The sequence below is a fragment of the Primulina eburnea genome, chromosome 3, assembly GCF_022965805.1.
Source record: "Primulina eburnea isolate SZY01 chromosome 3, ASM2296580v1, whole genome shotgun sequence".
Lineage (NCBI taxonomy): Eukaryota > Viridiplantae > Streptophyta > Magnoliopsida > Lamiales > Gesneriaceae > Primulina > Primulina eburnea.
The window spans coordinates 47,927,612-47,953,686 of NC_133103.1; the positions used below are offsets into that span (position 1 = coordinate 47,927,612).

The 26,075-nt window shown below is 36.1% G+C and overlaps 1 protein-coding gene across 1 annotated transcript; it reads right to left on the bottom strand.

Moving 5' to 3' along the window:
- Window positions 1-648: 648 nt before the first annotated feature.
- LOC140827741 (histone-lysine N-methyltransferase ATX2-like) lies at window positions 649-25,526 on the bottom strand. Its single transcript, XM_073190547.1, has 25 exons — window positions 24,723-25,526; window positions 24,573-24,624; window positions 24,292-24,366; window positions 23,969-24,188; window positions 21,036-21,159; window positions 20,790-20,894; window positions 19,212-19,420; window positions 18,767-18,859; window positions 18,555-18,652; window positions 17,818-17,985; window positions 16,881-17,015; window positions 15,717-15,764; window positions 14,517-14,634; window positions 14,341-14,406; window positions 14,204-14,265; window positions 13,891-13,947; window positions 13,323-13,391; window positions 12,947-13,142; window positions 11,999-12,280; window positions 10,987-11,048; window positions 10,835-10,912; window positions 2,423-2,518; window positions 1,646-1,749; window positions 1,422-1,568; window positions 649-821 (listed from the first exon to the last, which is right to left on the bottom strand). Exons 1-24 carry the CDS (start codon window positions 25,364-25,366, stop codon window positions 1,427-1,429), a joined length of 3,303 nt encoding a protein of 1,100 aa, XP_073046648.1. The 5' UTR covers window positions 25,367-25,526; the 3' UTR covers window positions 649-821; window positions 1,422-1,426.
- Between the last annotated feature and the right edge of the window lie 549 nt (window positions 25,527-26,075).

The following is a 26,075-nucleotide window of genomic DNA, read 5'->3' on the forward strand; positions in this document are numbered from 1 at the left end:
TTAATCTTAAATTTGAAGATTTCGTAGTATACAAATAATTCTATTTAACCATTTGATCTATATAAATTAATTTTAACATCTTATTTTAATTTATTTATAATCAAAAATTAAATATTAATATTATTATTAATTGGTTTTACTATACCACATATTGTATCGTTACTTTTCTTTCTACTTTTCAAAAAAAGAATTATTTTCCTTATAAACAGAACGACTAAAAACGAAAACAGAACCATATCCAAACAATTTAAGTCCGGCTTGACATTTCATTAAAATCAAAACCATCGAAGGTTTAAGATTTCATTGGAATCAAACCATTGATTCTGGAACCGACAAAGTTAGTTTTGGAACTGTGGTCAAACCAGGTGGAGATTAAGGATGTTACATAGAAGAAAGAGTATTTCAAAATTATATATAAAAAAACAAATAATTGTAATAGATTAACATACCATTTATTCTACCATCCTACGAATTAATGAAATTAAAATAAAGAACAAACAAGCTTTTAAAAACTGATCATTTTTTTTTTCACATTTTAGGAAACCAATCTACACAGCATTCTGCATGTCAACAAACTTCAAATTTAAATAAATAGCTCCAAAGTCTCTCTTATACCATAAGAACTGGTTTAACTTTTAAATAAATAGCTCCAAAGTCTCTCCTATATCATAAGAACTGGTTTAAACTTTATTGGTTTAATGATAATGTCAAGAATGCAAAGTTGAGCAGAAAGAAAAGCTCAAAGGCTCAAACATGGTTCCGGAAGCCGGAAGCTCCAAAAAACAATTCGATCCAATCCCATGTACCACTACCTACAGAACCTGCATATAGTACGTAAAAATAAGTCATTAATTGCTCACGGATGAAGAAATAATAACCCTCCTGACAGAACTAATTTCTTAATCCGGAGCCACTTAGCCAACAGCCCTAAAGCACACATAGTTTAGGTCCTACCTCGTCTTATCTAGTTCCTTTAATTTCCTGCATACACATGACTTCTACTCTGCAGCAAGGATAATTTCGTCCTACAGAATGTGCCATTTGTATCTCTCCATGTACCAATACGAGAAACAAATAATTTGCATAGACACTTTAAAATTCAATACAAACTCGATAACTTCTATAAATCCAAGGACTGCTCTCTATGTTGGACTGCATAACAAAGGCCATGTTGGCTTCAATGACTTAGGTGACAATAGAACTTCAAACTGTCAAAGTATGCTCTCAAGTTACGGGTTGTACACAAAGGGGTCATGTTTGACAGACTTGACTGCATATCGTGTTTAAGTTCATTAAAGGAACGGGCCAGGCCAGAAGGGTGAGATGGAGAAACTGATGGCTATATTCATCATTGTAACAACTTAAGAATATAAAAGTAAATATTAAAGAAATTAGAGAGAATTGTGGGCTGACTGACTGACCTATTTCATTCACCTTCCCAGTCTTTCAGTTCACTACGGGGTACATATATCCCCTTTTCTCGTTCCACAGATTCAGCATCATTCACCACACCCCGACACCTAGGAAATCCACAATAACAAGCTAGCCGTTGATCTTTTGACGCAAACCTGAATATCGGAGGAAACCCATTAACTGATGTTTTGGAAATCAACATAAAATACAGTTATACGACAAGGTGAAATACCTGTAATCATATGTCAGTTCTTCCCACGGTTTTATATCTCGTTTGGCAAATATAATGATGTGATTGTTGCCATTGATACTAATAGTTCTTGAATAGCAATTCGGCTGAAACAAAAACCGAACTTTTGAGGATAAAATTACTAGAACATGATGCAAAGGATGACTGATGTGACAGCAATTGCTGTTGAACATAGAGTTATTGTTCCGCATGGGAGCGAAAACCTCAAACAAAGAAACACGAAAACACAAATCAAGTTTATAGCTATGGCAATAACTTCACAAGATTACTAAAGTCAGCACTACTGCACACCTAATCATAACTTTGCAGGTATGAAGCAATCTAGGTAATATCACATCCCAAACTTCAATTCCGGATGGAATTTTTTTCCCCACCAGCACAAATAAATTATGAGGACGACAATTTAACCAATCTCCAAGACCGTCGGGCTTAGATTGGAGATAGAATAAAACCAATAGATATTCAATTGATCATAATAGCATCCAACAAAATTATAGTCGGATTGGTGTCTCCAATAACAGGCAATTGCATGCCTTTTGAAACAAGAATATTACACAACTGAAACAAGTTGGAGAAGATGTGCATTTCCATAAAGCACCATAATTTACCACTTCCAGCTGTAGAAAATTTTATTTTAGCATTTTCACACCAAAAATCCGTTAAAACCAGAGAACTTAGTATCTGCGTCATTTTAATCTTTCTCCAATAAAGAGAACATTGTTTCAAGAAACAAACAATGGTTATAAGCTTCATACATACTTCACATGAGTGGTTAATCAAATGTGCTATGCTTCCAGCCCTTGTGGCATCCACAACATGTTCATCATCAACACGAAACATGTAAGTTCCAGCACCCTGCATGAAAGACGTTAAAGATTCAAAAGCAGATTTATTTCACCATTAACGAATGTACAATTGCTATCTAATGAGCTACTTTTACTCAAAATGCAAATAAATTCCATCCTCCAACTGTGAAAAATTATGGACACACAAACCCAAGATGATATATTATAATACTAAGCTTGGCGAACAAATAGTCATTAAAATCATCAAACCATCAAATAATGATCTAGTACCATATTAAATTGCATTGTTATAGGCATTCCATTTCATGGAAGTGTTGAAGACAATAGCATGCATACATCTGACAAAAACAAATGCACTCATCAAACAAGAGTTCACGATTTCAGTAGAAAATGCATCTGGAAGAGTCGATTGCTGTTGGAATGTAATATCCAGGCAGCGGAAAATGGAATTAATTAAATACTTTAACTAATAAACGATGGTGACTCTTTATATAAGATGAGCTGGAGCATATGCGGAGAGGAGGGGGGAGGGAGAAAAGATTAAGAGAGATCTACTGACCAAGATGGAAATGCAAATCAATTTTAAAAAAATGTATTGCTCTATAACCAACAAAACCAGAAAATGTGATGAAAGAGATGCCATGTTCAATGGACGAGATACAACTTGATGTTCTTAAATGAGATGTGCCATAAAAATGTTGCATTTCCTGGACAATCTCTGTTAGAAGGCAGCATTATTATATCTTCCTTCTATCAACACATATGGGAGTTGTTTAGAATGTCTATTAATCGCAGTTCATAATATGCCTATATCATATTTTGTTCACTTTGACAGTTCGTCGTCTTCCCAATCATGGTATCTGCATTTTCGAAGGGTTGTGAAAGAAGAGGTCAACACATATGGGAGTTGTTTAGAATGTCTATTAATCGCAGTTCATAATATGCTTATATCATATTTTGTTCACTTTGACAGTTCGTCGTCTTCCCAATCATGGGATCTGCATTTTCGAATGGTTGTGAAAGATGAGGAATTATTAGGGTTGACCGAGTTACTAGGTGTGTTAGATAAGATTAGGTTGATTGAAAGGGTCGATGAAAGCCGAGTGTGGAGTGGGGATCCTTCTGGTCTTTTCTCAGTCAAATCCTTCTTTGAATCATTTTTTCCCGAAAGTAGCTTTTCCCTTTTTTTTCATATTTCTATGTTATATGGAAGGATCCAGTTCCAACAAAGATCCAGGTATTCTCGTGGACAACAATTCTAGGTAAGTTGCCGACCTCGGAGATTATGCAAAAGAAGTGGCCGTCAATTGATATGTGCCCCAATTGGTGTGTGTTGTGTAGGAATGATATAGAAACACAAGATCATATGCTCATTCATTGTGCATTCACGAGCGGCTTGTGGGCTAGAGCTTTGAAAGAATTGGACTTGGTTCGGGTGGTGTCGAAGTCAACGAATGATTTATTCGCTATGGATCTAGGACATCTAATTGGCAAGAGGGGAACAATTGTTTGGCAAGTGGTGGTCACGACATATGTTGGTCAGCGTGGCTAAAGAGAAATCGAAGAATTTTTTAGAATACGGAAGACAACAATGACGAATATTGGGATAAAATCAATATCAAAGTTATTACGTGGATTGGTACTCATGAAGAATTTAAGAATATGTTGAGCTCAGATATATTGAGAGATTGGGCTAATGAATATCATTGACAGAGCATCGATCTTATGTAGTTTTTGTTGACAAAGGTGTCCACTTAATGTAATTAACATCTATTAAATTATTAATAAAATTTCGTTTTTTTATAAAATAAAAAAAATGTCTATTAATTGGCTGATGGAGCACTCTTCCGGAAATTGACTTGAAGAAAGTAACTTAATTGGCTTAGAGAAAATTAATAATAACTTAAGCAGAAGATATGATGTGATGCATCATTGACATGATATAGTGAATCTTATAACATCAGTCATACAAGCAAATAGACTAAACAGTTGCATCAAATGAAAAAGAGGGGTGCGTGCATTTAATCTCATTGGGATTGAGTGTTGTTATCAAACCAGGTATCCACTAAATTCACTTTTCAAATAGAAGTGACGTAGCAGGGAATCAGGGAAAAGAAGGAATAAGAACAATGAACTTGTAATTCCGACTGAGTTACTAAGGCCAGCATATTTAGATAAGGTGTATCAACAAAGTAAAAATCAATCAAAGATTCCTGTTCAATGCCTAGATTAGCCATGTTTCGGCATCTTATTTGATTAAAATATCTCAGATATTATGAATCAATTGCTAAAATTAAGGGAAGGGATTTCATTTTGTTCACTTCATTTTGAGAAAAAACACAATGCATAAATAAAAGCACGTCAAGAAGAATAACAGAAAACTTTATTTTACGTATTATTTTTATATCCAAGGCTAGTGCAGAGTACACTTAGCAAACACCACAAAATCATATCTAAATAAAATCTCAATAAGTCTTGGAGAATATATTGTCTTACTAAACTTAATTTAAACTAAATCAAATATTATCATAATTGATTCCATTAAATCAATCATCTTGATTCTATCAAATCAACACTCCTCCTCAAGTTGGTGCAAAGATGTCCATCTTGCACAACTTGTTCACTTACTGTTCAAAGAGTTGTATAGATAGGCCCTTAGTTAGGATGTATGCATGTTGCAATGTGCTTGGAACAATTAGCGTGCAAATAAGTCTTTCTTCAAGCTTCTCTTTTATAAAGTGTCCATCGATTTTTCGGTCCTTTCATGAAAATCAGGATAGTGAACAATATCGATCGCTGCTTTGTTGTCACAAAATAACTTCAAAGGAAAATTCCTTGGCCTCTCTAAGTCATCCATCAACCTTTTAGCCATAAAACTTCACACTCTCCTTGAGTCACGGATCTAAATTCGGCTTCTACACTACTTTTTGTAACGACATTTTGCTTTTTACTTCTCCGGGTTACCAAGTTACCCCTGACAAATGTGCAATAACTTGAAGTTGATCTACGGTCGGTCATTGATACAGCCCAGTCAGCACCATTATACACTTCAATTTCTCTCTTCTCATTTTTTTCAAAGAATAATCCTTTTTTTGGTGTCTTTTTTGGATACCACAGAATCCAATATACAGCATCAAGATGTTCTTCATATAGCGAACGTATGAATTGACTTACCATACTTACAGTGAAAACAATGTCTGGTTGGCTATGAGATAGATTAATTAGTCTTCCGACCAATCAATGATATCTCCCTATATCAACTAGAACTTCATTCTTGATATCACCTAGCTTCTCAACATGAGTGTCAGAAGGTTAGCATCCAATCATCCTAGTTTCTTTAAAGAGGTCCAGAACATATTTTCTTTGGGATACTATAGTCCCTTTCTAGGACGTTGCCACCTCCATTCGAAAAAAGTATTTTAACTGCCCCAAATATTGAATCTCTTTTTTTTATAAGAAACATATTATATTAATGATTAAAAAAAGTTTTAGTACAAGTGGCGGATAAGTAATCCGCGAAACTAAATAGATGCTCCTACTTAATTAAAAACGAAGAACAACCCAAGCGTTAATTGAAAACAAAATTCCAATCCCTGTATAAATCTGAGACACTTAGGTGTCCGTATCCCTTCTGTATCTTCGTCCAACTTGCCACTCTGAATTTGACTTTGTCCCATAGTTCATCAACCGCCTCCTCCTTTGTCTTCAAATAATCTTTTGTTTCTTTCCCACCAAATTGACCAAAAAATGCAATGGACGATGATGAACCAGACCTTCCTTTGTGCAAGCTCGGTTCGACAGTAAACATCTCCTTAGCCTTATCTGGTACAACCCACACAAAATGCAGCTCCTTGAAAGCCTTGTGCCAAATCCGTGTAGTGAAAGCGCAATGTAGGAGTAGATGATCCTGACTCTCTTCATTCCTACGACACAGACAACACCATTGAGGACGTAAAGCACTAGTAGGCCATCTTCTTTGCATCACATCACAAGTCTGCAACTTCTCCAGCGCCACAATCCACGAGAATACTTGAACCCTCGGCGGGACAGGTATTTTCCAGATATTGAAATAGTAAGAGAAAGGAGATGAAGCAGTCGAAATGAAGAAAGAATTATAAAATAATTTAACCGAAAACAACCCCGAAGAATCCCCCAACCAAATTCTATAATCCTCAACACCCCTCTCCAACCGAACATCTTGTAGGACCCCTAATAGCTCGCTGAACTCACTCTCTTCTGCCTCATACAAATTCCTTCTAAACCCCAGTGTTGGACACTAAACCCTCCCCTAATGACAACCTCAACAAAACTCGTAATTGGTTTGTTAGTAAGAATAGAAATCGCAAATAATGAAGGAAAGCGAATAAAAAAAAGAACCCCCCCCCCCACCCACACATCCTCCCAAAACCGAATAGAATTGCCCTCCTTAAGCACCCCCCTAACCAATCGATGAAAAGCCGGGAACGATCTAGAAATACTTTTCCACGGGCTTTTGAAAGTAGAGTTCCCCGCCAGCCCCAAATCCCATCCATTATCGTGAGTACCATATAAGCTTGTAATAACTTTCTTCCACAAAATCACCTTATCCACTGAACCTCTTCACCACCATTTACCGAGGAGAGCTTTGTTTCTTAAACGGATATTTCCCAATCCCAAACCCCCGCTGACCATCGGTTTGCACACCTGATCCCAACCTACCACGTGACAATGCTTCTCACCATCCGGCCCATCCCACAAGAAGTTTCTCATCAATCTTTCCATAATAATCCCCACCTTATTCGGAACTCTGAAAATAGACATAAAGTAAGACGGTAATGCACTCAAAACAGCCTTAATCAGTGTAAGTCGCCCTCTCCTTGATAAAAAAGATTTTTTCCAGCTTGCTAGTCTTCTTTTCATATTCACTAAAACTGGATCCCAAAACTCCTTCTTCAAAGGATTACCTCCTAAGGGGACACCTAGATATTTAATTGGGAAAGTACCTTTGTTGCACCCGATCGTGAGTGCCATTTCACATGTTTCCTCGTCGGCCATAAACAAACCCACCACCATACTTTTTTCCATATAAATCTTAAGACCCGAGACTATGCCAAATCTTTTTAGTATGTCTACGATTTCCAACAAATGCTGTTTTTGAGTTTTCTTTCGATCTAATCACCTCTTCTATGTCATCTCCTGTTAAAATTATGTCATCAACATAAACAATCAATACGGAGATTTTGTCCAAATCAGACCTTTTTGTGGAGAACGTATGGTCAGATTGTCCATGATGATAGCTTTGTCCATTGACAAATATTGTGAACCTTTCGAACAACGACCTAGGAGATTGTTTTCGTCCGTATAAGGATTTTTTAATCTGCATACTTTCGATCCAAAATGATAATAAAATCCAGGTGGAGGCTTCATATAGATTTCTTCATCTAAATAACCATTAAGAAAAGCATTTTTCACATCCAGTAGATTTAATGAGCAATCAAGATTCACTGCAACAAAAAAATTTACTCGAATGGTGTTGAGAGAAAAAGTTTCAGAGTAGTTAATGTCATATGCTTGGGTGAAACCTTTACAACCAAGCGAGCTTTATACCGTTCCAAAGATCCATCAGAATTATATTTTGTAGTAAAGAGCCACTTACATCCCACAACAGCTTTCCCACAGCGTAGTTCAACCTTCTCCCAAGTAGAGAGTTATTCTCCAGAGCTCTCATCTCCTCGGAAACCTCTTTTTTTTTATGGGAAACGACTTTTTATTAATGATAAAGTGATTACATAAGAGGTTACATAAGTGGACTAGAAGTTCACTTAGTTAATTTTGTAACCGATATTGAAAATAAATTAGTGATACACATAATCCCACTGTCTCATCAAATCAAAAACTGCAGCATTCTCGAAATCTTTATGAGTTCCGATCCACATCGCAATGGTAGTCTTGATTTTGTCCCAGCACATCTCTGAATTTGCTTCAATATCTTCGAAAATTCTTCTGTTTCTTTCCAACCAAACCGTCCAACAGATGCAATGGGCAACGACTTGCCAAAATATTCTACCTCTATTACATGTAAGGCATCCCAAATCCATGCTGAATAAATCCTTGGTCGACTTAGGTATAACCCAAACCAACTATAGTTCTTGCAACGCTCGCTCCCACAATGATATCGAAAATGGACAATGGATAAGCATATGATCCCGAGTCTCTAAATCATTTTTGCACAGCACACACCAGTTGGGAGACAAAGCACTTCCCGGGCATCTTTTTTGAATTATCTCCGAGGTAGGTAGCTTACCCAGAGTAACTGTCCAAGAAAAAATCTTGATCTTGCTTGGAACCGGAACTTTCCAAATGGCCTGGAAACTTTGGAAAGGAGGATAAAGATTGTTTGGGAAAAAAGACTCGTACAATGAGCTGACCGAGAAAATACCCGAAGAATCCCCACTCCACTGAATAAAATCATCCACCCCTTCAACTATCCTAACCGAATCTAGGACTCCTAGTAACTCTGACAACTGATCAAGTTCCTCATCTCTCACCTCCCTACGAAACTGAACAACCCAAGATTGATTACGTGAGACACTATCAAACTGGACAAAGAATGATATAGGCATGTTGTGAATTGATGAAAGCAGAAACAAAGCTGGAAATTTGACTTCGAACGGAGAGTCCCCCCACCAACTATCCTCCCAAAATCTAACCCTATTCCCTCCTCTCACCTGAACAGAAACTCTTTGTTTAAAAGTCGGGTATATACGGGAAATAAACTTCCATGGACATCTAAACGTTACATTTCTTGCCAACCCCGCATCCCACCCATTTTCTTGTAACCCATACTTGCTAACAATTATCTTCTTCCATAAAGTCCCTTCTTCTTGGAAAAATCTCCACCACCACTTCCCAAGCAAGGCCTTATTTCTGAAGTGAATATTCCCAACTCCCAATCCACCTTTATCCTTTGGTTTACAAACATGATCCCAAGCTACCAGATGAATATGTCCATCACCATCCACCCCATCCCATAAAAAATTCCTTGAAATCTTGTCCATCGAATTCACTATCATTTTGGGGACCCTAAACAAAGACAGATAATATATCGGGATTGAGTTCAAAACCGATAATATTAATGTTAGTCTTCCCCCTCTAGACAAGAATGATTTCTTCCATGTAGCCAATTTCTTCGATATTTTAGCCACCACGGGCTCCCAAAACGATGCTTGTAACGGATTGCCTCCCAACGGTACTCCCAAGTATTGAATAGGCCAATTCTCTATACCACATCCCAATTGTAGTGCTAGTCTTTCAACATCTTCTTGATCACGGTTGATTCCCAACAAAGCACGCGTGTACCTTTTTTGGAATACTAACAGCATCCAACTTAGAAACAAATGAGTAACAGGTGTGTGACAAATTTTTACAAAACACAAAATTAGATAGAGAAAGTTTTGTGAATGACCCCGGGTACCCTTTCTTTGAGCATTTGGAAGATCGATATCACTTGAGGGAATTATGTTGGGAGTGCGAATTACCTGATCCAGTCTTAGAGTTGATTCATGGCTTCGAAGTGGGATATGATCTCCTCAATTCTTTGCATTTTCTCTTCGAGAATAAACAAGACCCTTGAAGGGCTCATATTTACCTCCGTAAAATGTTCAACTACATGCTGGACAGAAGAATCTTAATCCCCAGATTCAATTGTTAAATCTGAGGTTTCACCTCTCCGTTCAAGTAACCCAATTTTCCTTTACCATCGATTACAAGACGGACAGATTGTGTCCATTCAAGATAATTTCTCTCATTCAATCTGTTAATCGTTATCAGCCATCGATAGGGCAACGTTTGAAGGAAGTTGAGAACCGCTCTCCGATGTGCTGCCACCACCACGTGTGGCAGAAGAAGCAGGCTCGGCGCCAACCATGGATGCTTTGAAGTTCATGACCGATCCTCAGTCATGCAGAAATAAAAGCAAGACAAGAAGAAAAGAAAATTTTATTTTGTTTATTGCTTTCTATATCCAAGGCTAGCGCATAGTATTCTTGCAAACACCAGAAATCATATCTAAATAAAATCTCAATAAGTTTAGAAGAATATCTTGTCTTACTAAACTTAATTTAAATCAAATCAAATATTATGATAATTGATTCCATCAAACCAATCATCTTGATCCTATCAAATCAACACATACTCCAGTTTTATTTGTGGACACTAACCACGGATCCCTCGGACTTTAAAGTATGTCAGTCACAGCTATATCCATGGAATATTTTGGATTAGGCACCAGTCTATCCATGACCTCGTTGGCATGCACCTTAACACCCAAAGTTTCAGTGATAGCATGTCAAAATACAATTTCATCAAAACAGATGGAGTGACTTACAACTAGTGAATTATATATTGAAAGCTCCCTTTTATCAGCCACCGAAGGTCGAATAATTTCCCCAGTATACTCAACTATCTACAATGAAAGAATGTAAAATGTTTTAGATGTAAATTATCAGAATTACTATGCAATATATCAAGGCAATTTACCATGTCTCCTGCCCTATGCGGACATTTAGTGAAGACACCAAAAGCATGTATCCTAGATTTCCCTAAAACCAAGAATAGTTCAAATGTGAAAGATTAAATTAACAATTTCCACTGAAAATCCAGAAAAAAGTAAACAATAAATTATTGATTGATATCATAACAAATAACTCAAATCAAATGAGAAAAATGTTAATTAAATAGATCCATCCCCCTCCATTTATCACTTTACTCAGGTGCTGGTTGTGATAAGGCGCCTGTGAACACAGAAGTATTTTTGTGTACCCCATAATAATCTATGAAAAATGATTGGTGATCAGGTTAGGGAAATAATGATTCAAAACATTTGCATGCACATAATTCAATTCTCATCCAAAAATGCTAGATAGAAGGTTGTGAAAGATATGCCACGAAGCATAAGAGTAACTGACATAGCATTGAATCACGTACAAACGACATGAGGAAACCCCAAACAAGTATGGCTGGCTGAATGGAAAAGATCCAGCTGGGATTAGATTAAACACCTTGGCAATGAATGTGAAATTACAGGAAACCGGAATAACTCAAGACCAACTTCTGGTGATGTTCAACAGTCCGATGAATTGAATGGTTCCATGAAAAAGGAGCAGGCTGTAAAGATAATGATAGGATAAAGCAAGTAGCGTGGGAGATGAGAATTTACCAGGCAAAATTTTTTTTCATAAAACACAAAACGATATAAGTTACAGATGAATAAGATATAGTTGCAGCAAAAAATCTACTTGTTCTACCACCTCAGGCATTTACAATTAGAAAGACAACTTAGAGGAGAGAAAAACAAGTGCTAACGTTAACAATCAAATGTTTACATTAAAAATTTCACGGCAAGGCAAACCACACCGGAGACTCCCAGGATTTGAAATAAGATGAAAGGAGCAGAAGAAAATATTGACAGCATAACAAACATTCAAGTGTGACCTTTGGTCCACCAAGCAACAAAAGAAAAATGATCATTAATATCCGCAGAAAAGCTTACCAAATGCTAGTCTCTTTCTGAAGGTGTCCCTCATGAACTTGTACTTATCAGACACCAAAAGCATCTCACTAGATGGGTCAAGTTGATGCATCTGTAGCTTCTGAAGGTCAACAGAATATTTAAAGCCATCCAGTGCACTGGAGGATTTGTTCCAAAATGGCATATGAGGACTGTATCCACCAACCAAGTATGGGTTGTTCTCCAAATACAAGCGCTTTGATGAAGCAGCGGCAAGACCTTCAGGTTCATTTCTCCCTCGCCTTTTGAAAGAATTATAAGGCTCTACTTGCAAAGAAAAATCCATAATGAGATGATAATTTACATACATATAGCAATCCAGATGAACAACTTCTTAAAAATTCTTAAACTCGATAGACTAACACAATCTAAATCTTATTTGTAAAATCAGTTGTTGTGCATCATCAACCCAGTACATCAAGTGTTTTGAGTTAAAGAACTGAAGCTTGGTTTGTGTCGAGGTACAGATCAGTGAGGTGAGTGCTCATATTTACAAACAGAAGCTTTTTTCTCAGTCAATAAGAAACACATAAAGGATAAAAAATTCTCACAACTAGAGAGCAAATAGAAGCTCTTCCACCAAACCAAACCCTATTAAAATCTTCTTTCATATCCCTCACGACAAACCACCACTCATGTGAAAGTTCTATATTGAGTAAGACAATCAATATGGCAATGAACTAAAGAGAGATCCAAGACAGAGAACTGAGCATATAAGATTGCAAGTTTTTTTCCTGGAAAAGATTGCAAGGTTAAAAACTAAGTAGATTAAAATATTTCACAGTCAACCATTCTCAATCACGTAGCACCAAATGAATACACGCACAAGTAGCATTTTCAAATGACACTGATTGTGTATTTCTGAGAGAGTGTCATGTATAGAATGCAAAAAATAAATAAAACAAACAAACAAATAATCGATTAGCATACCTGCACGGGCACAACCAGAAGGGTTTAAAGGTGGATTATAGTCTCCGAGTTCACAGGCTTGCTGCCCAATTCGTTCATCGGGCAAAGGCTCACTGGATAAGGGTCTGTGTTTCTTGCAGAAGGAAAATAATTGAATGCACTGATCCTCCTCATCCTCATCAAATGGAATCAAATGCAATCGATCAACATCCTCGGGCTTCATATAACATAAAAGTACACGTGAATGTAAGAAATTATTAGCAGACAACAATTGACAACAAAACAGTAGGTGGGAATAAGCTGATATGATTAAAAAAAAACACTCCTTCATAGTTCAGACATAGGATAAATATATTCCTCCAGAGTCAGGTGTAGGGAAACTCTAGTCATTTCATACCTCGACGCAAAAGCCAGCAACTCGTGCACAGAGAGGATGATATGCCACACGACAAGTATTGTTTGAACACTGCAAGGTAGGAAAAAGATGACGCAGTGCAACTGAACTAAAGAAACCAAAAATTACTTCAGAAGATCACCATCATAATGATTATGTAAATCTGGAGCAATATAAATATTACATAGCTCAAATTTCAATGGCCATGCCTGTAAACTGCGGCTATCTGTTTATCAATGGAGCGCAAAAAAGAAAAAGTCATCTAGCGTTCGATGAAGATTCTGAAAAATAATATCTAACAAAAGCATACTAAAGGAATAAGATTAAGAAATATGATAAGCAATAATTTTTCCTGGTTCATTATCACTGAAACACGATGCATGAAGGGGGTATGGTATGAAGATCATTGTGTAATGGAAACGTAAAATTAATCGGACTAGCAACACCTTGAAAACAAACAAGCAAAAGAAAAATAATGTGACATCAAAACCTTGTAAGAAGGCAAGAGCAAAAGAAAAAAAAAGAGTGTGACAAACCAGGCACAGGGCAGAAAGAACCAGGAATAATCTACCTGAATACATGCACCATAAGGAACACCACATATGCTACATAATAGCTTCCAGCGGCCCTTCACAATTAAGAAAGTAAAAATGTAAAAATATTCAGTATTATAATTTTCAGTAAAACTAAACTGAACACTAAGAACACTGCCTAGCATTGAATGAACACTGCCTAGCATTTTGAAGCTTTTTTTCAGGAGTAAATCAGCAGATTTTGTAAAAAAGGACCTGGGGCACTTCAAAAGTAGTTAATCAGGATAAGATTTAAAGACTAAAGAGGAAGTCAGAACTTAACACAAGGGATACTAGAATGAGAGAAGATACCTTGTGGATTCTGTGAATCCCATCGATGGGCTCCATTTTCTTAATATCAGATAAACAAGTTTCTGGTTATAACAAATTAATTGATTAACTTCAATATTTTTATGCACGATGGAAAAAATTGTGAACACGACAGAAACCTGGTATCCATATAGCACAAGCAAGATGAGCCCACTGCCCATCTGTTGTCGGCTTCATGGCACCCCCTAAATCATGACATAGTCACATACTTTAATATTACAAAAAGCCAACGCCCCAAATAGATATGCAGACAAAATTGAGGAAGGAAAATTAAAACAGATGAATTTTTAAATACCTAGAATAGGACACAAACAGCAGGGAGGAGGAAGTTCAGGAGCTCCAGGACGACACAAGTTGCACAACCAAAGAGCGCCACCAGTAGGCTCAATTTCACCATAGCATCTAGCATGCACCTGGATGAATATTTACTGGACGTTACAGGTAATAGAGATCAAGCAAATAAAATAATTTCATTTTAAGAAAACAAAAGATAACCAAAAAAATTGCAAGTGAGACTGATGGAAGGAGAGGAAAATTTTAAGGTCGCGTTGCTGATGAAAAGATTGCAGTTTGAAGAGCTTCAAAGATTGCAGAAGTCAATGTCAATTCAATTTAAGGGGCCTTCGAGTGTGCTAGAAAATCAGCCAATAAGCTCATGCTATAAGACGGCAATGAGTAGGTAAATTATTTTGCTTTCAGCTACAGAGAGTTTGTTGCTGGATACAGATCATATTATCAACAAGCAGCTTTATTCTGGATATTTAAAAAGAAAAGACACAAACATCACCGATAAACTGCACCATGATACCGCAAAAACTTTTAGCACGAACATATAAGATAAGAAATTTAAATGATAGTAGTACCGCCTTAGAATGGCATTCTACAAAATATACAACCAAGATGAAATCAAACAAGTGAAGACAGCCAAGATGATTCAAACAAGTATTTCCAAACATAATCATGACAAACTCCCCACAAGAAGCAACCACTCGCTCGCTCAACAAATATAAAGCCAATAGACATGGGATGCTGGATGCAACTATAACTTTAGGCCATAATGGTTCACAAGAATTGGATAAGATACGAATGAGAAGTTTTGGAATGGAACAGGGATAGGAATTGAATGTCATTTATATACCATATCTATGATTGGTATCATAAAAGGTTGAAAAAGGAATGGAATAACGAATCACAATTTGATTTCAATCTTTTGACTGGTTGGTGAAATAAAGGGTAAATAGATTGGCTATTCCCATAGGGAATGGAAGGGATGACTATTCCCAGATTCTATTGCCATGAATCTGCGAATAGACATTACTAATACCAATAATGTGTTTTGGAATAGCTTTGGGAATCCTCATTCCATTCCTATGTACCAAGCATGAACAAGAAAACAACCAAAACAGGAAGCTACAGTAGAAGATGCATAACGTAGAAGAAAGCAGAAGATTTCAATTTAAAAACAAAGACATAACAAGGTAAAACGCAGACATACCATCATTCGGCATTTGTCACATTGAAGGAATAAATTACTCTCGTACTCCTGAAATAAAAAATGTGCATCAGCAGATAAAGTGAAAACTTTGTAGAATTTATACATCAAGAGGCTGATAGAGAGTTTAAGAGACAATATCGTGATGTGATTATTGAAAAGTAATAGAGCCTAAACCAACTGTCTGGTAAGATTAAATTTTAATACAATTATATCCTCCGTTTTACATTTTCAAAAACAATGTTTGTTTTCATTCATTCTTATAATTTCTGTACAGCAAGCATCATATTTTCACTGAAAAGTCCAAGCAGTGGGGCTGCTCAAGGCAACCCAGCTCTGGAATATATTCAAGGGTGCTCTTCCACTGCCAAACCACTTCCAACCACTCTTTTCCTCAGTTACCAGCACTATCCCCACCCTTTAGTCCCTGCCTTCCAAAAATTAAGTTCCATTTTACTTTCAACATCAACACAGCTCCACACCATGGCAGAGCTCACAACTTCTTCCGCCACCACTTCAAGACAACCCATGCACCATCATGACCACCACAGAGCCAGTTGCTACTTTTTCCTCTTTCCAACCCTTCCCATTCCATCCACTTGTTCTTTTCTCGTTTCTCCACTGGCACCCACCATATATAGTTTTTGCTTTGTTATTGAAATATTGAATGCTGTTTTATTTTGATTCATTAGGTTTTGGAGGATATTACGTTGCAGAAGCTGCTGATGAATTTGGAAAGGAATTTTGAAATGTTAACCAGAATGAGATTGAAATAACTCAAGGAATTAATGCTCAACACTATTGCTCTCTTGATAAAACATCGCATCAATTATGGTGTGATGGTTCATCAAAATCTAAAATCCAACTTATTACCAACCACGTGATTTAATGAAGTTTGAGAAAATATAAATCAAATGAGGGAGCGTCGTTTATCAATCATCCACCTAAAATAGTAATGAAAACATCTGCATGCTTATTGTAATTAATGTTGCTAAGCAAGCACAAATGATATAAAGAGTGAACAAATGTCAAATATCTTTTGAGTTATTTTCAAAGAAAAATGTAGCAAAACGCTCTGAAGAAATTCTTGCTCCAGAAGTAAAAGAGGCAAAGTCAAGTTCGAATTTAATTAATACAGCTGACCCATAACTAGAAAATAATATTTACCTCATCCATATGGCAAACATTGCACTTATCAAGGTCCCTCCATTCAACGTGAACAGGTCTGTAACCTTCTCTACCCTTGGTTCTTTTAGATGCAGATTGAGAGGCTTTTGATTTCAGCCTGTAATTTGACATTTCCTGCAAATATTAGGAAGAAAATTTACAATCCATGATAGGCATCAGAAAAATGGGTTCAAACAATTTTTCACTGCAATAAGAAATCACGAAATTACCAACGAGGGTTTACGGCAAAAGCAAACAAACTGTAGCCCTCATGTAACAGTAAATATAGAACAAATACGCACACGCATACACGTGTCCTCCCCAGTATTTATGACACGTGTCATTGATTTTAAAGGTAAATGCCGATTACAAAAATACGGAAGTCCAGATAAGATACAACAAAAGGAGAAATTTACATGGAAGTGTGACTGTTATGTTTAGGAACAGCTGACATATGTAGCAAGATATTTTCCTAATATTCTAATCATAACTTTTGGGGGGAAAGAATATGCTCTCCCAGGTAAACTCTTGAGGGCAAATGCAGAAGGTCCAAGCAAACTGTCAAAAGAAAAATTTATGTCATGAAATGTTGAATTGGGATCACCGGATCAGGCTTTTATTTTGATTCAGTTTCTAGATGGTATAATTTGTCATGCTAAAAGGGAAATTTGAAATTGTTTAAGGCTACACAGGATATTACATTCTAAAATGTTATATAATCAAACTGACTCAAAAAAGTATTGAACTGTCATTTTACATGCATTGTCCGATTGAGAAATTACTGATTTTGCTACATACGTGGACAACATAAAGCAAGCTCAAATGAATTACAGATTCCTAGGGGTAAAACTAGTGCGCAAATCAATTTAACTTGGTAAATGCTTAGGAGAGAAGACTAACTTCTTCGAGTAATAGATAGTACGATTGTACATCCTACCTTGATGAGTTTTGAAACTTTTGGGTGGGAAAAACCAAACATAAATGATCCGGATTTAAAGCTCTGTTCAGTTTTAACAGCAGCTTTGTGATCAGAAAGGCCTGTTCGCACCTTCCTAACTCTTTCATATATTTTATTCCAACAAGCAGATGGAGTTGATCCATTAAACTGCAAGGAAAAATAATTCGACAAAAGGGATAAATCTGTAATTAAGGGTGTATATAACAAGTTCAAACAAAATTTACATAGAATCAATCGAAAACAAAAACACATCAAACAGCAGGTAAGGGAACCCCATAATAAAAGGTAAAAAGCAACAAGAAAATAAAGTAAAACACGAAAAGAATTGATATGTATAATTTTAATTCATTTCATTTCACATAAGTCTCTAGGATGCCTCAATGCCATAATTCACATACTCGAGAAATTTACATTCACGAGGACGCATACTCAGCATAAATTTGACGCAATCGATTTAGGTTCACATCCAAAAAGCACAAGCGCTGAAGTTAAACATCAGGAATGGCAACTCTTGAGAACAAGTAAACACTGAACAACGTAGTACAGTACAGATGAAATAGCATCAGAAAATAAAAAATAAAGGGAAAGGGACATGAAAATAGCAATGAACATGAAAAGTAAAATCATGCAGAGAAAGACAATGAACAAAACGTAAATGCACGAGAATGGAACAAGGAGAAACTGATAATCTTGTAAATCATATCGCTGCCTGATACCTCTTCTCCATCATCTGTTGTAACTCTAAATAGAGGTCTGGTCCTGGAGTCGACATCTCTTAGTACTTGCATCTTATATAAAACGCACACACTTGGATCTGAAGCCGGATTAAAACCAAATATGGAAAAGGATGAAGCCAATAATAATATAGGATACCATGAAATAAATAATTAAGCTACAGCCCAAAGAGACATCAAGAGCAGTAAATCACCCGCTATTGAAGAAAACTTCCTCATAGCAGTATACCCCTCAGGCCATATAAATCTCTCATTTTGGAAATTATCAGAGTCTTTGAAAAGCTTTCCTGCATGTCCAATCACTCGTAATGAGCTTGAGAGTTGCTTCATAAATTATATGGGTAAAGATCTACTCCCTTCACAAGTAAAAATAAAGAATCACGACGCCATAGATGCTATCACAAGTATGCAAAATAGATAGAATAATTAGTGTTAAAGGTCCATAGGCTTTGGGACCGCCTTTTCAAAATCGAGCCCCATCGTATTGCAGGCTCTCATATATTTTCAATATCAGGCAGTGGCAATATGGAACACTCAAAATAGGAGAAGCGAGGCTACTGAAACAGCAAGTCCTATAACATTTAGAGAGAAACATTTCACCAATATAATGTACAGAGATGTTAGCTTATCAAGACCTACCAAGGCTAATCACTTGCAACTCTCCAGATTCAAGTTGGCAGCTCTTGAGGTCTTCAAGTTTCCTTGATATATCTCCATGGCTTAGGCCCTCTTCATCACATGAATCAGCTCCATCTTCTTGCTCCCCACTTCCACTATCATTATTATCAGCCTCACCACTATCTTGCAGCTGTAGCATTATTTTCGGGAGCTTCTGTTCACTAAGATACCTAATCAAATGCATCCAATATTAATAATCGATTAAGTTTTAGCAATCATAAAAGATGCAACATTTTGTTCAACTTTTTTTCTCCACAAAATTTTAACGCAAAAATATCTTTAAATTAATCTATTGTTAACATATTATTCATACTCGTGAAAATGACCCAATACAAGCAAATATTTAATATACAACTCATTAACTGTCATTAAAATTTAAATGCATGAAAATCATGGTTTCAGTCTGCAATTCATCCCAAATCCATACAATAAGGCAATGAGGCATTATCTCCCCATTCAGAGATGAGAGAATCCTGAGGATATCAAAAACAATTGCCAAGATACTTTTTTCTAGTCTGATTAGAGAAACCGTCATTCTATACAACAAAAATGTTGAAAACAGACCTTTCAAACCATGCAAAGTCAACATCTATAAACACGGGTTCGACCATCAACACATTACATAAAGTACTTTGGTCATTTAAATCGACAACTCGCATAATTTCTGGACAGCTAGCCATGGTTTGGTTTGGTATAATCAGGTTCTAGATGGTTTGGTTTGGTATAATCAGGTTCTAGAAGGTTCTCATCGCATTTGTACAGTCGACTATGGGTACTCAAGTGAATCAAACTACTCATGAGTAACTCGTGAGCGGCTCGTCAAAACTTGACTCGAGCTTGATTTGACCGATCTCAAGTTGAGTTTGAGCAGCTCATGAGTAACTCGTGGGGATTTTAGAAGGGAAATAGCCGATCACCACAATGTTCAAAATGGGTAAAACAAAGCTAGCAAAAAAGATAAATATGTACAAAGTTCATCAAGAACTATGGAGAATTGGAACGAATTTTAATGCACTCTAGGGAAACGTATCAACCAAACAGTAACTCAAGACTTGCCACAATTAAAATTATTTCATCAACCACACTTAGTTTTTAACTTGACTGCCGCCCGGGTATGCCCGGTGTCCTATGCATCGCTTGTGTTACTTTGCTACTTGTGTTTGTTGACTCGCCCATATATGGGGGGCCTCAGGAGTATGATGTAACCTAACTCTTTTGGTCAATAAATTCACATTTACTGATTAAAATTAAAAATAAAAAGCGAAAAAAGAAAAGCATCTGGGCTCTCACGATAGAGAACGTGTTACATGTTAAGATACAAAGAGCTGAAGAAAGTATAGATGATAGGTGAAGCATTGTCTCATATACCGTTTTAAACCATTTCTGCATATGAAAATATCTGGACAAAGACACCACACTAGGAAAACGTGATGGGGTTCTACATTCTCACTCTTTCCTCATCTACAGAATGCTGTTTTGCAAATGCTCAGGTTCATTTAGAATTCTAAAGGTCTGAGCTTTGAGGACTTAAAAACTCACATTTTTGCCTCCTGCAATGCTCGAGCAAAAGCTGGTTTCTTGCACTTCAAATGGCAGGAAGAAAGAAGGCCCTTGAGAAAAGAGAAAACCTGTTTTTTCATTACCCTGAATGTTATAAGAAGCAATCAAAAATCCATTAGACTACCCAAAAATTACTCGTGATGTCCAGCAGCATAATCACTACAAGAAAACTGCCTCATAATCTTGGGTAAGTAAATTTCTTAAAAACATTAAAAGAAAAGGTACCTAGCAAAATCATAGGTGCCAAAGAACTGCACTAGGACTGATTTTTCCCCAGATATTTTGTTTAAACCTTTGCGGTCACCCACTTGAGATTCATCTACAACAATAGCTGGCCAAACAGCATGTCCTACATAAAAAATTTGATAATTTAACTGAATAGGGGCTTTAGCTCTCACTGTTTGATAAAAAGTCATACTCTGTGCACCAAAATACAAATGGATTTTTTCGGTAAAGCCAAAGCATTTAGGAATGTTTTTATTTTTTTTGGGGGGGCGGGGGATGGTATGAAGCCCTACCAGCTCGAAAGAATTTAGTACGTAAGAGGTAACGAACAGGCTAACCTCTAAAATTACAAGTAAGAAAGCAAATACCATGTAAACCTAAATAGCAGCCAGTTATTTCAAAAATAACAAAATTTTCTGCGACGATTAGCGCTTTACAAGTAAATGTTACTTTAATATGTGATCGCTAAATTTTGAAAAATGGTAATGGAACTTTCTCGAGAGCAATTAAATGAGAGAAAAAAAAACAAGAATCAGACAAATGGCATCAGATATAAATGAAAAGAAAATAAAAAGGAAAGTTAATGAGCGTTTAATGTTAATTTTAGGCATCCATTGAACAAATCTGGAGACCGAATTATTATGATCGAACCACCGTTATCAAGTGTTAAATGGAGACTGCAATTCCAACTAATCTTTGTTACGTATTTAAAATCCAAATGTTTAGACAAGTCTCCGAAGCTTATGGGAGGAGGGTCGTGGACACTCTTTCCTTTAAAATAAATTTCTTAGTTCTTTGTCAAATATGCGATTGTTTATTTTCAACGGGTAGGGACTGGAGGTTTGTCTTTTTTTAACAAGTAGTTATTGCGACAATATATTGTTTTAAATTTAATTGTGATACTATTTACAACTATTGCCCAGTATGTCAGTTCACTATCTGCATTCTAGGTAAGAAATGGGGAAAATTAAACCCAACCAACTTAAATTGTTTATTCTCTTTTCCGAAACTTAAGAATTTTATTTATGCTAATCACTACAAGGATCAGTAATAACCAAAGAATCGATACATTTAAGTGTTCTACAATTATGTTTGTCAGGAAAGAGTTGTACAAATTCTCGTCGTCGAAGGTACATTAACTCATCATTATTACAATAGCTTAACAAAACCAGCCAATTAAAATATTATGATAACCAGCCAATTAAATTGTTTATTCTCTTTTCCGTAACTTAAGAATTTTATTTATGCTAATCACTACAAGGATCAGTAATAACCAAAGAATCGATACATTTAAGTGTTCTACAATTATGTTTGTCAGGAAAGAGTTGTACAAATTCTCGTCGGCGAAGGTACATTAACTCATCATTATTACAATAGCTTAACAAAACCAGCCAATTAAAATTTTATGATAATAGACACTGAGGTTCCATCTGCAGCATAAATATATGAAGCAAGGCCAATGGAGTTCGCATGGACTTTCACGAGCTTGTAACTTGTGGATTATGCAGTGCACAAGAACCTTGAAATTCCTTAATCATATACACAAAAAGAGGGCAATACAACTTTGAAGAAATAATTTAATACAATGAATTGAACTCCAAACCCATTATATTATATTCTCTCTGTGTCATATAGAACTGCAATTTCTAATTGTCAGATCAAACATTGAGAAATGAAGGGGTGGAAATAGATGCATGTCTGACAAGTGAAGCGAAAGAAATTAAAATTATTATGCACTCCATGGCATGAATTAAAGGGATTAATTGCAATTTTGCAACAAACTCGTGATTGCTTTTATTTCACTACGCAAATATTGATACCATCAAATATTGTGTAAAATCATATTTTAGTCCCTCGATGAACCTTAGAAATGGAACAGACTTTGTTTGATCCGATTCAAGGTAATACAACAATTAAAATTAAAATTTATTCATGTGGGCTTGCTTCTAGCAACAATGCTCCAAGATACTTGGCTATTTATTTCATCATATAATTTTACAAACCATTTTTTCCTACATAGACTAGATTCACTCCAAGTACAGCCATGAAAAAATTTGAGGAAATGTTTTAGGATCTACTATCAATGCTTAGGTTCATTGAACCCAAATTAAATTTTGTTGAACACTTTCTTAGTACCTCATAAAAAAGAATAAGCAAAAATATCTTCTATATCAGTTATTTCACAATTTAAGTTATTAATTTAAACAATGTGCACAAAATGATTTCCCTTCTGCAAACCCTTTATTTCACTGGCATTGCTAGATTATAAGAAATGACTAATTTGAAGCCTCCGATATGAACTTAACGTACGAAAGAACTTGCTTTAACATGGATAATAATTTTCCATGATCAAATGATTGGCTGTGAACAAGGCAACATCTTCTTGCTTTCCACTGCAGTAATCGTGGTGGGATGATATCATTAATTTAACAGCAACAATTATATACATCTTGTTGTGGCACCACGTGCATATTGTTTGAAATGATTGTTCCCTTTACGAACGCTGACTTGCCCAAATTTACTATATCATTCCCATATGTTCAAAAATCTGTATACTCAGCCACTAACAGAAAAGCTGCTAAAACAAAATCAGTATCACTCAACTTAATTGCCAGTACCCAGTTATTTAGCAAAAAATTCTCTTTCCACTTAAAAATGAAGAATCTCTTCAATAATCATCAGAGATGCAATAAATGCATTTTAATCCTACTAGCCAAAGGGAAATCATGAACAATCCTAATGGCACGTAGCAGCTCTTTTTGGAAGGATGAGGGATGGGCAATGAAGAAGCAACTTCCTATAACAAATGATTTCAAAAATATAAACATCGCAAAGTAACATGAAATCCATTACATTATGAAGGGTAATTCAACAGAAACATATACTATAAATGATATGCAATGTTTAAAAAAAATCAAAGGGGCTCCGCGCACCGGTAAGTTTAGCCCAAATTATATCCCCACATTCAACCTCCTGGCAATCATCCAAGCTTGCAGCCAACACCATCATCTCATTCACATCAATAGCATCAGTTTCTGAACTATTCTCGAGGCAACTCAATTTTAAACTCTGCATTTCCTCATGGGAGACATAGAACTTGACCTGTTCATTTGCCAAAATTAAATTCTCCTCGTCGTCATCCTCATATTTCACCTACATTACACACAAAAATTACAAAAATTTCAATGATCCGTGTCATAGTATGAAAATGCACAGCATTATTTATCTCAACTAATCAAAAGTGTAAGAACAATACATGATGTCGCCTAGCCTCCAAATCATAACCAAGCACACTGCCAGAATACCATCGTGCATCAAGTGGCCAGTACACCTGTTACATATAAATTCATGCAGGTACAAGTGCATGTAAAATTCACAAAAACTGTCAAATTTTCCACTGTCGATGTGATTAGCCCATTACCACCAATAACATTAAGAAATTGGATAGAAGTCATGATGGATATATTTATTAACGAAGCAACATCAAATATGCACAAAAAATATCATGCCCACTTTCAATTCAATAAAAGTTCATACCTTGCATTGTAACCCAATAAATTTCTTAGGATCAATGCCCTCAAAGCGGAGCCTGCATACAGCACGAAACACCCAATTTAGATGCCAATCCCAAAAGAATGTTCTCAGTAAGTAAACCTGGGAATGATAAAGAAAAGTAATTTACAATACCAAACCCATTTTTTTGTCCTAACACCTCCGGATTTCTTCAAAATACTTTTGGAAAAAACATCAGGATCATTTTTCCGCTTTTTACTCTTACAATCAACAACACTGGTATCAGGATTAGTATATTTCTCAACACTTCGACATTTAATTTTATCAACATTATGGCAAACGTCTAATTTACTGAACTCCTCGCAATCAACCCCCAATTTCATCAGCTCCGTGCTGCTCCCAACTTTCCTCCGCTTTACAACACTCTTCCCACATCCCTCTTCTACATCAGGTGTCCCACTAAAACCGTCCTCACTCAATTCCGTTTCTATAAACGATCCCTCCTTCCTTTTCTTCTGTCGTGAATAAACCCGAGTTACAGCCGGCTTAATCACCACCACACACAATTGATCACCGTCTTCCATTTCCCGATGTGATGACTTACGGGCGGCGGTCTTAACTTTTTTTAACCCAGAAGCGGTAACGCAAGGCGAAGTCGCGGAGTACACCTCGCAAAGGGTCATGTACTTCAGAGGAGTGTTACTCCTCTGGAACTCATCCTCGCCATGCTCTTCCAACGGCGGAGTTTTCAATTTCACGCCGTGCTTTTCCTCCGCTGCGGTGGGGGATAGATTTGATGTAGGAAATGCAGCAACCATGGGGAGATTGGGATATTTTTAGCCTGAATTAATTCACTTTTCTCCTCTAATTTCAAATCTTCCTCTTGATTCCTGTAATGAAGATTGAAAGGGAATTTTTTATTAGGGTTTTTGAGAGGGCGAAATAATCAGGTTTCCCTCCGTTTGGCACCACCGGTCGATGGGGGATATATATAGTACATGTGTGTGTGAGTGTGTCCTCTCTGTCATTGTCTCCACGTAGGAACATGCGGCAGGAGTTGGATATGCCGTACATATACAAATACACATGTAGAAATATTTCTTTTAGGGATATAAATTATGAATTTTGATACTCTATATTATATTTTAAAAAAAATTGTGATATTTTTAATTATATATATATTATTAAATGACTTATAATCGTGTAACTATGTGATTATTGCAATGTTTTTGTTTCGGACCGGTTGATTCGATCGGTTCGACCGAAACCGGTCACGGATCAGTCCGAATTACTCCCAAAACCATTTAGTTATATAGATGATTATTTGAATTTTGAACTTTGTTAAAATATTATTATAGTAGTATTAGAGATTATTTTTAAAGAAATTCTTGATGAATATATATTTTATTATTTACATACACATATTATTTACATACACATATGATATCTTTATAATTATAACTTAAATTTACTATTTAATATATTATATTATTATTTTATATAATATGACACTATTCTAATCCGACC

Coding starts and splice junctions, on each gene's coding strand:
- LOC140827741 (XM_073190547.1), bottom strand. CDS start 25,366: ATGGTTGCTGCATTTCCTACATCAAATCTATCCCCCACCGCAGCGGAG. Junction 20,895..21,035: donor GGCACCTATGATTTTGCTAG/GTACCTTTTCTT, acceptor TATAACATTCAG/GGTAATGAAAAAACAGGTTT. Junction 17,016..17,817: donor AAGTTTCAAAACTCATCAAG/GTAGGATGTACA, acceptor TAATATTTGCAG/GAAATGTCAAATTACAGGCT.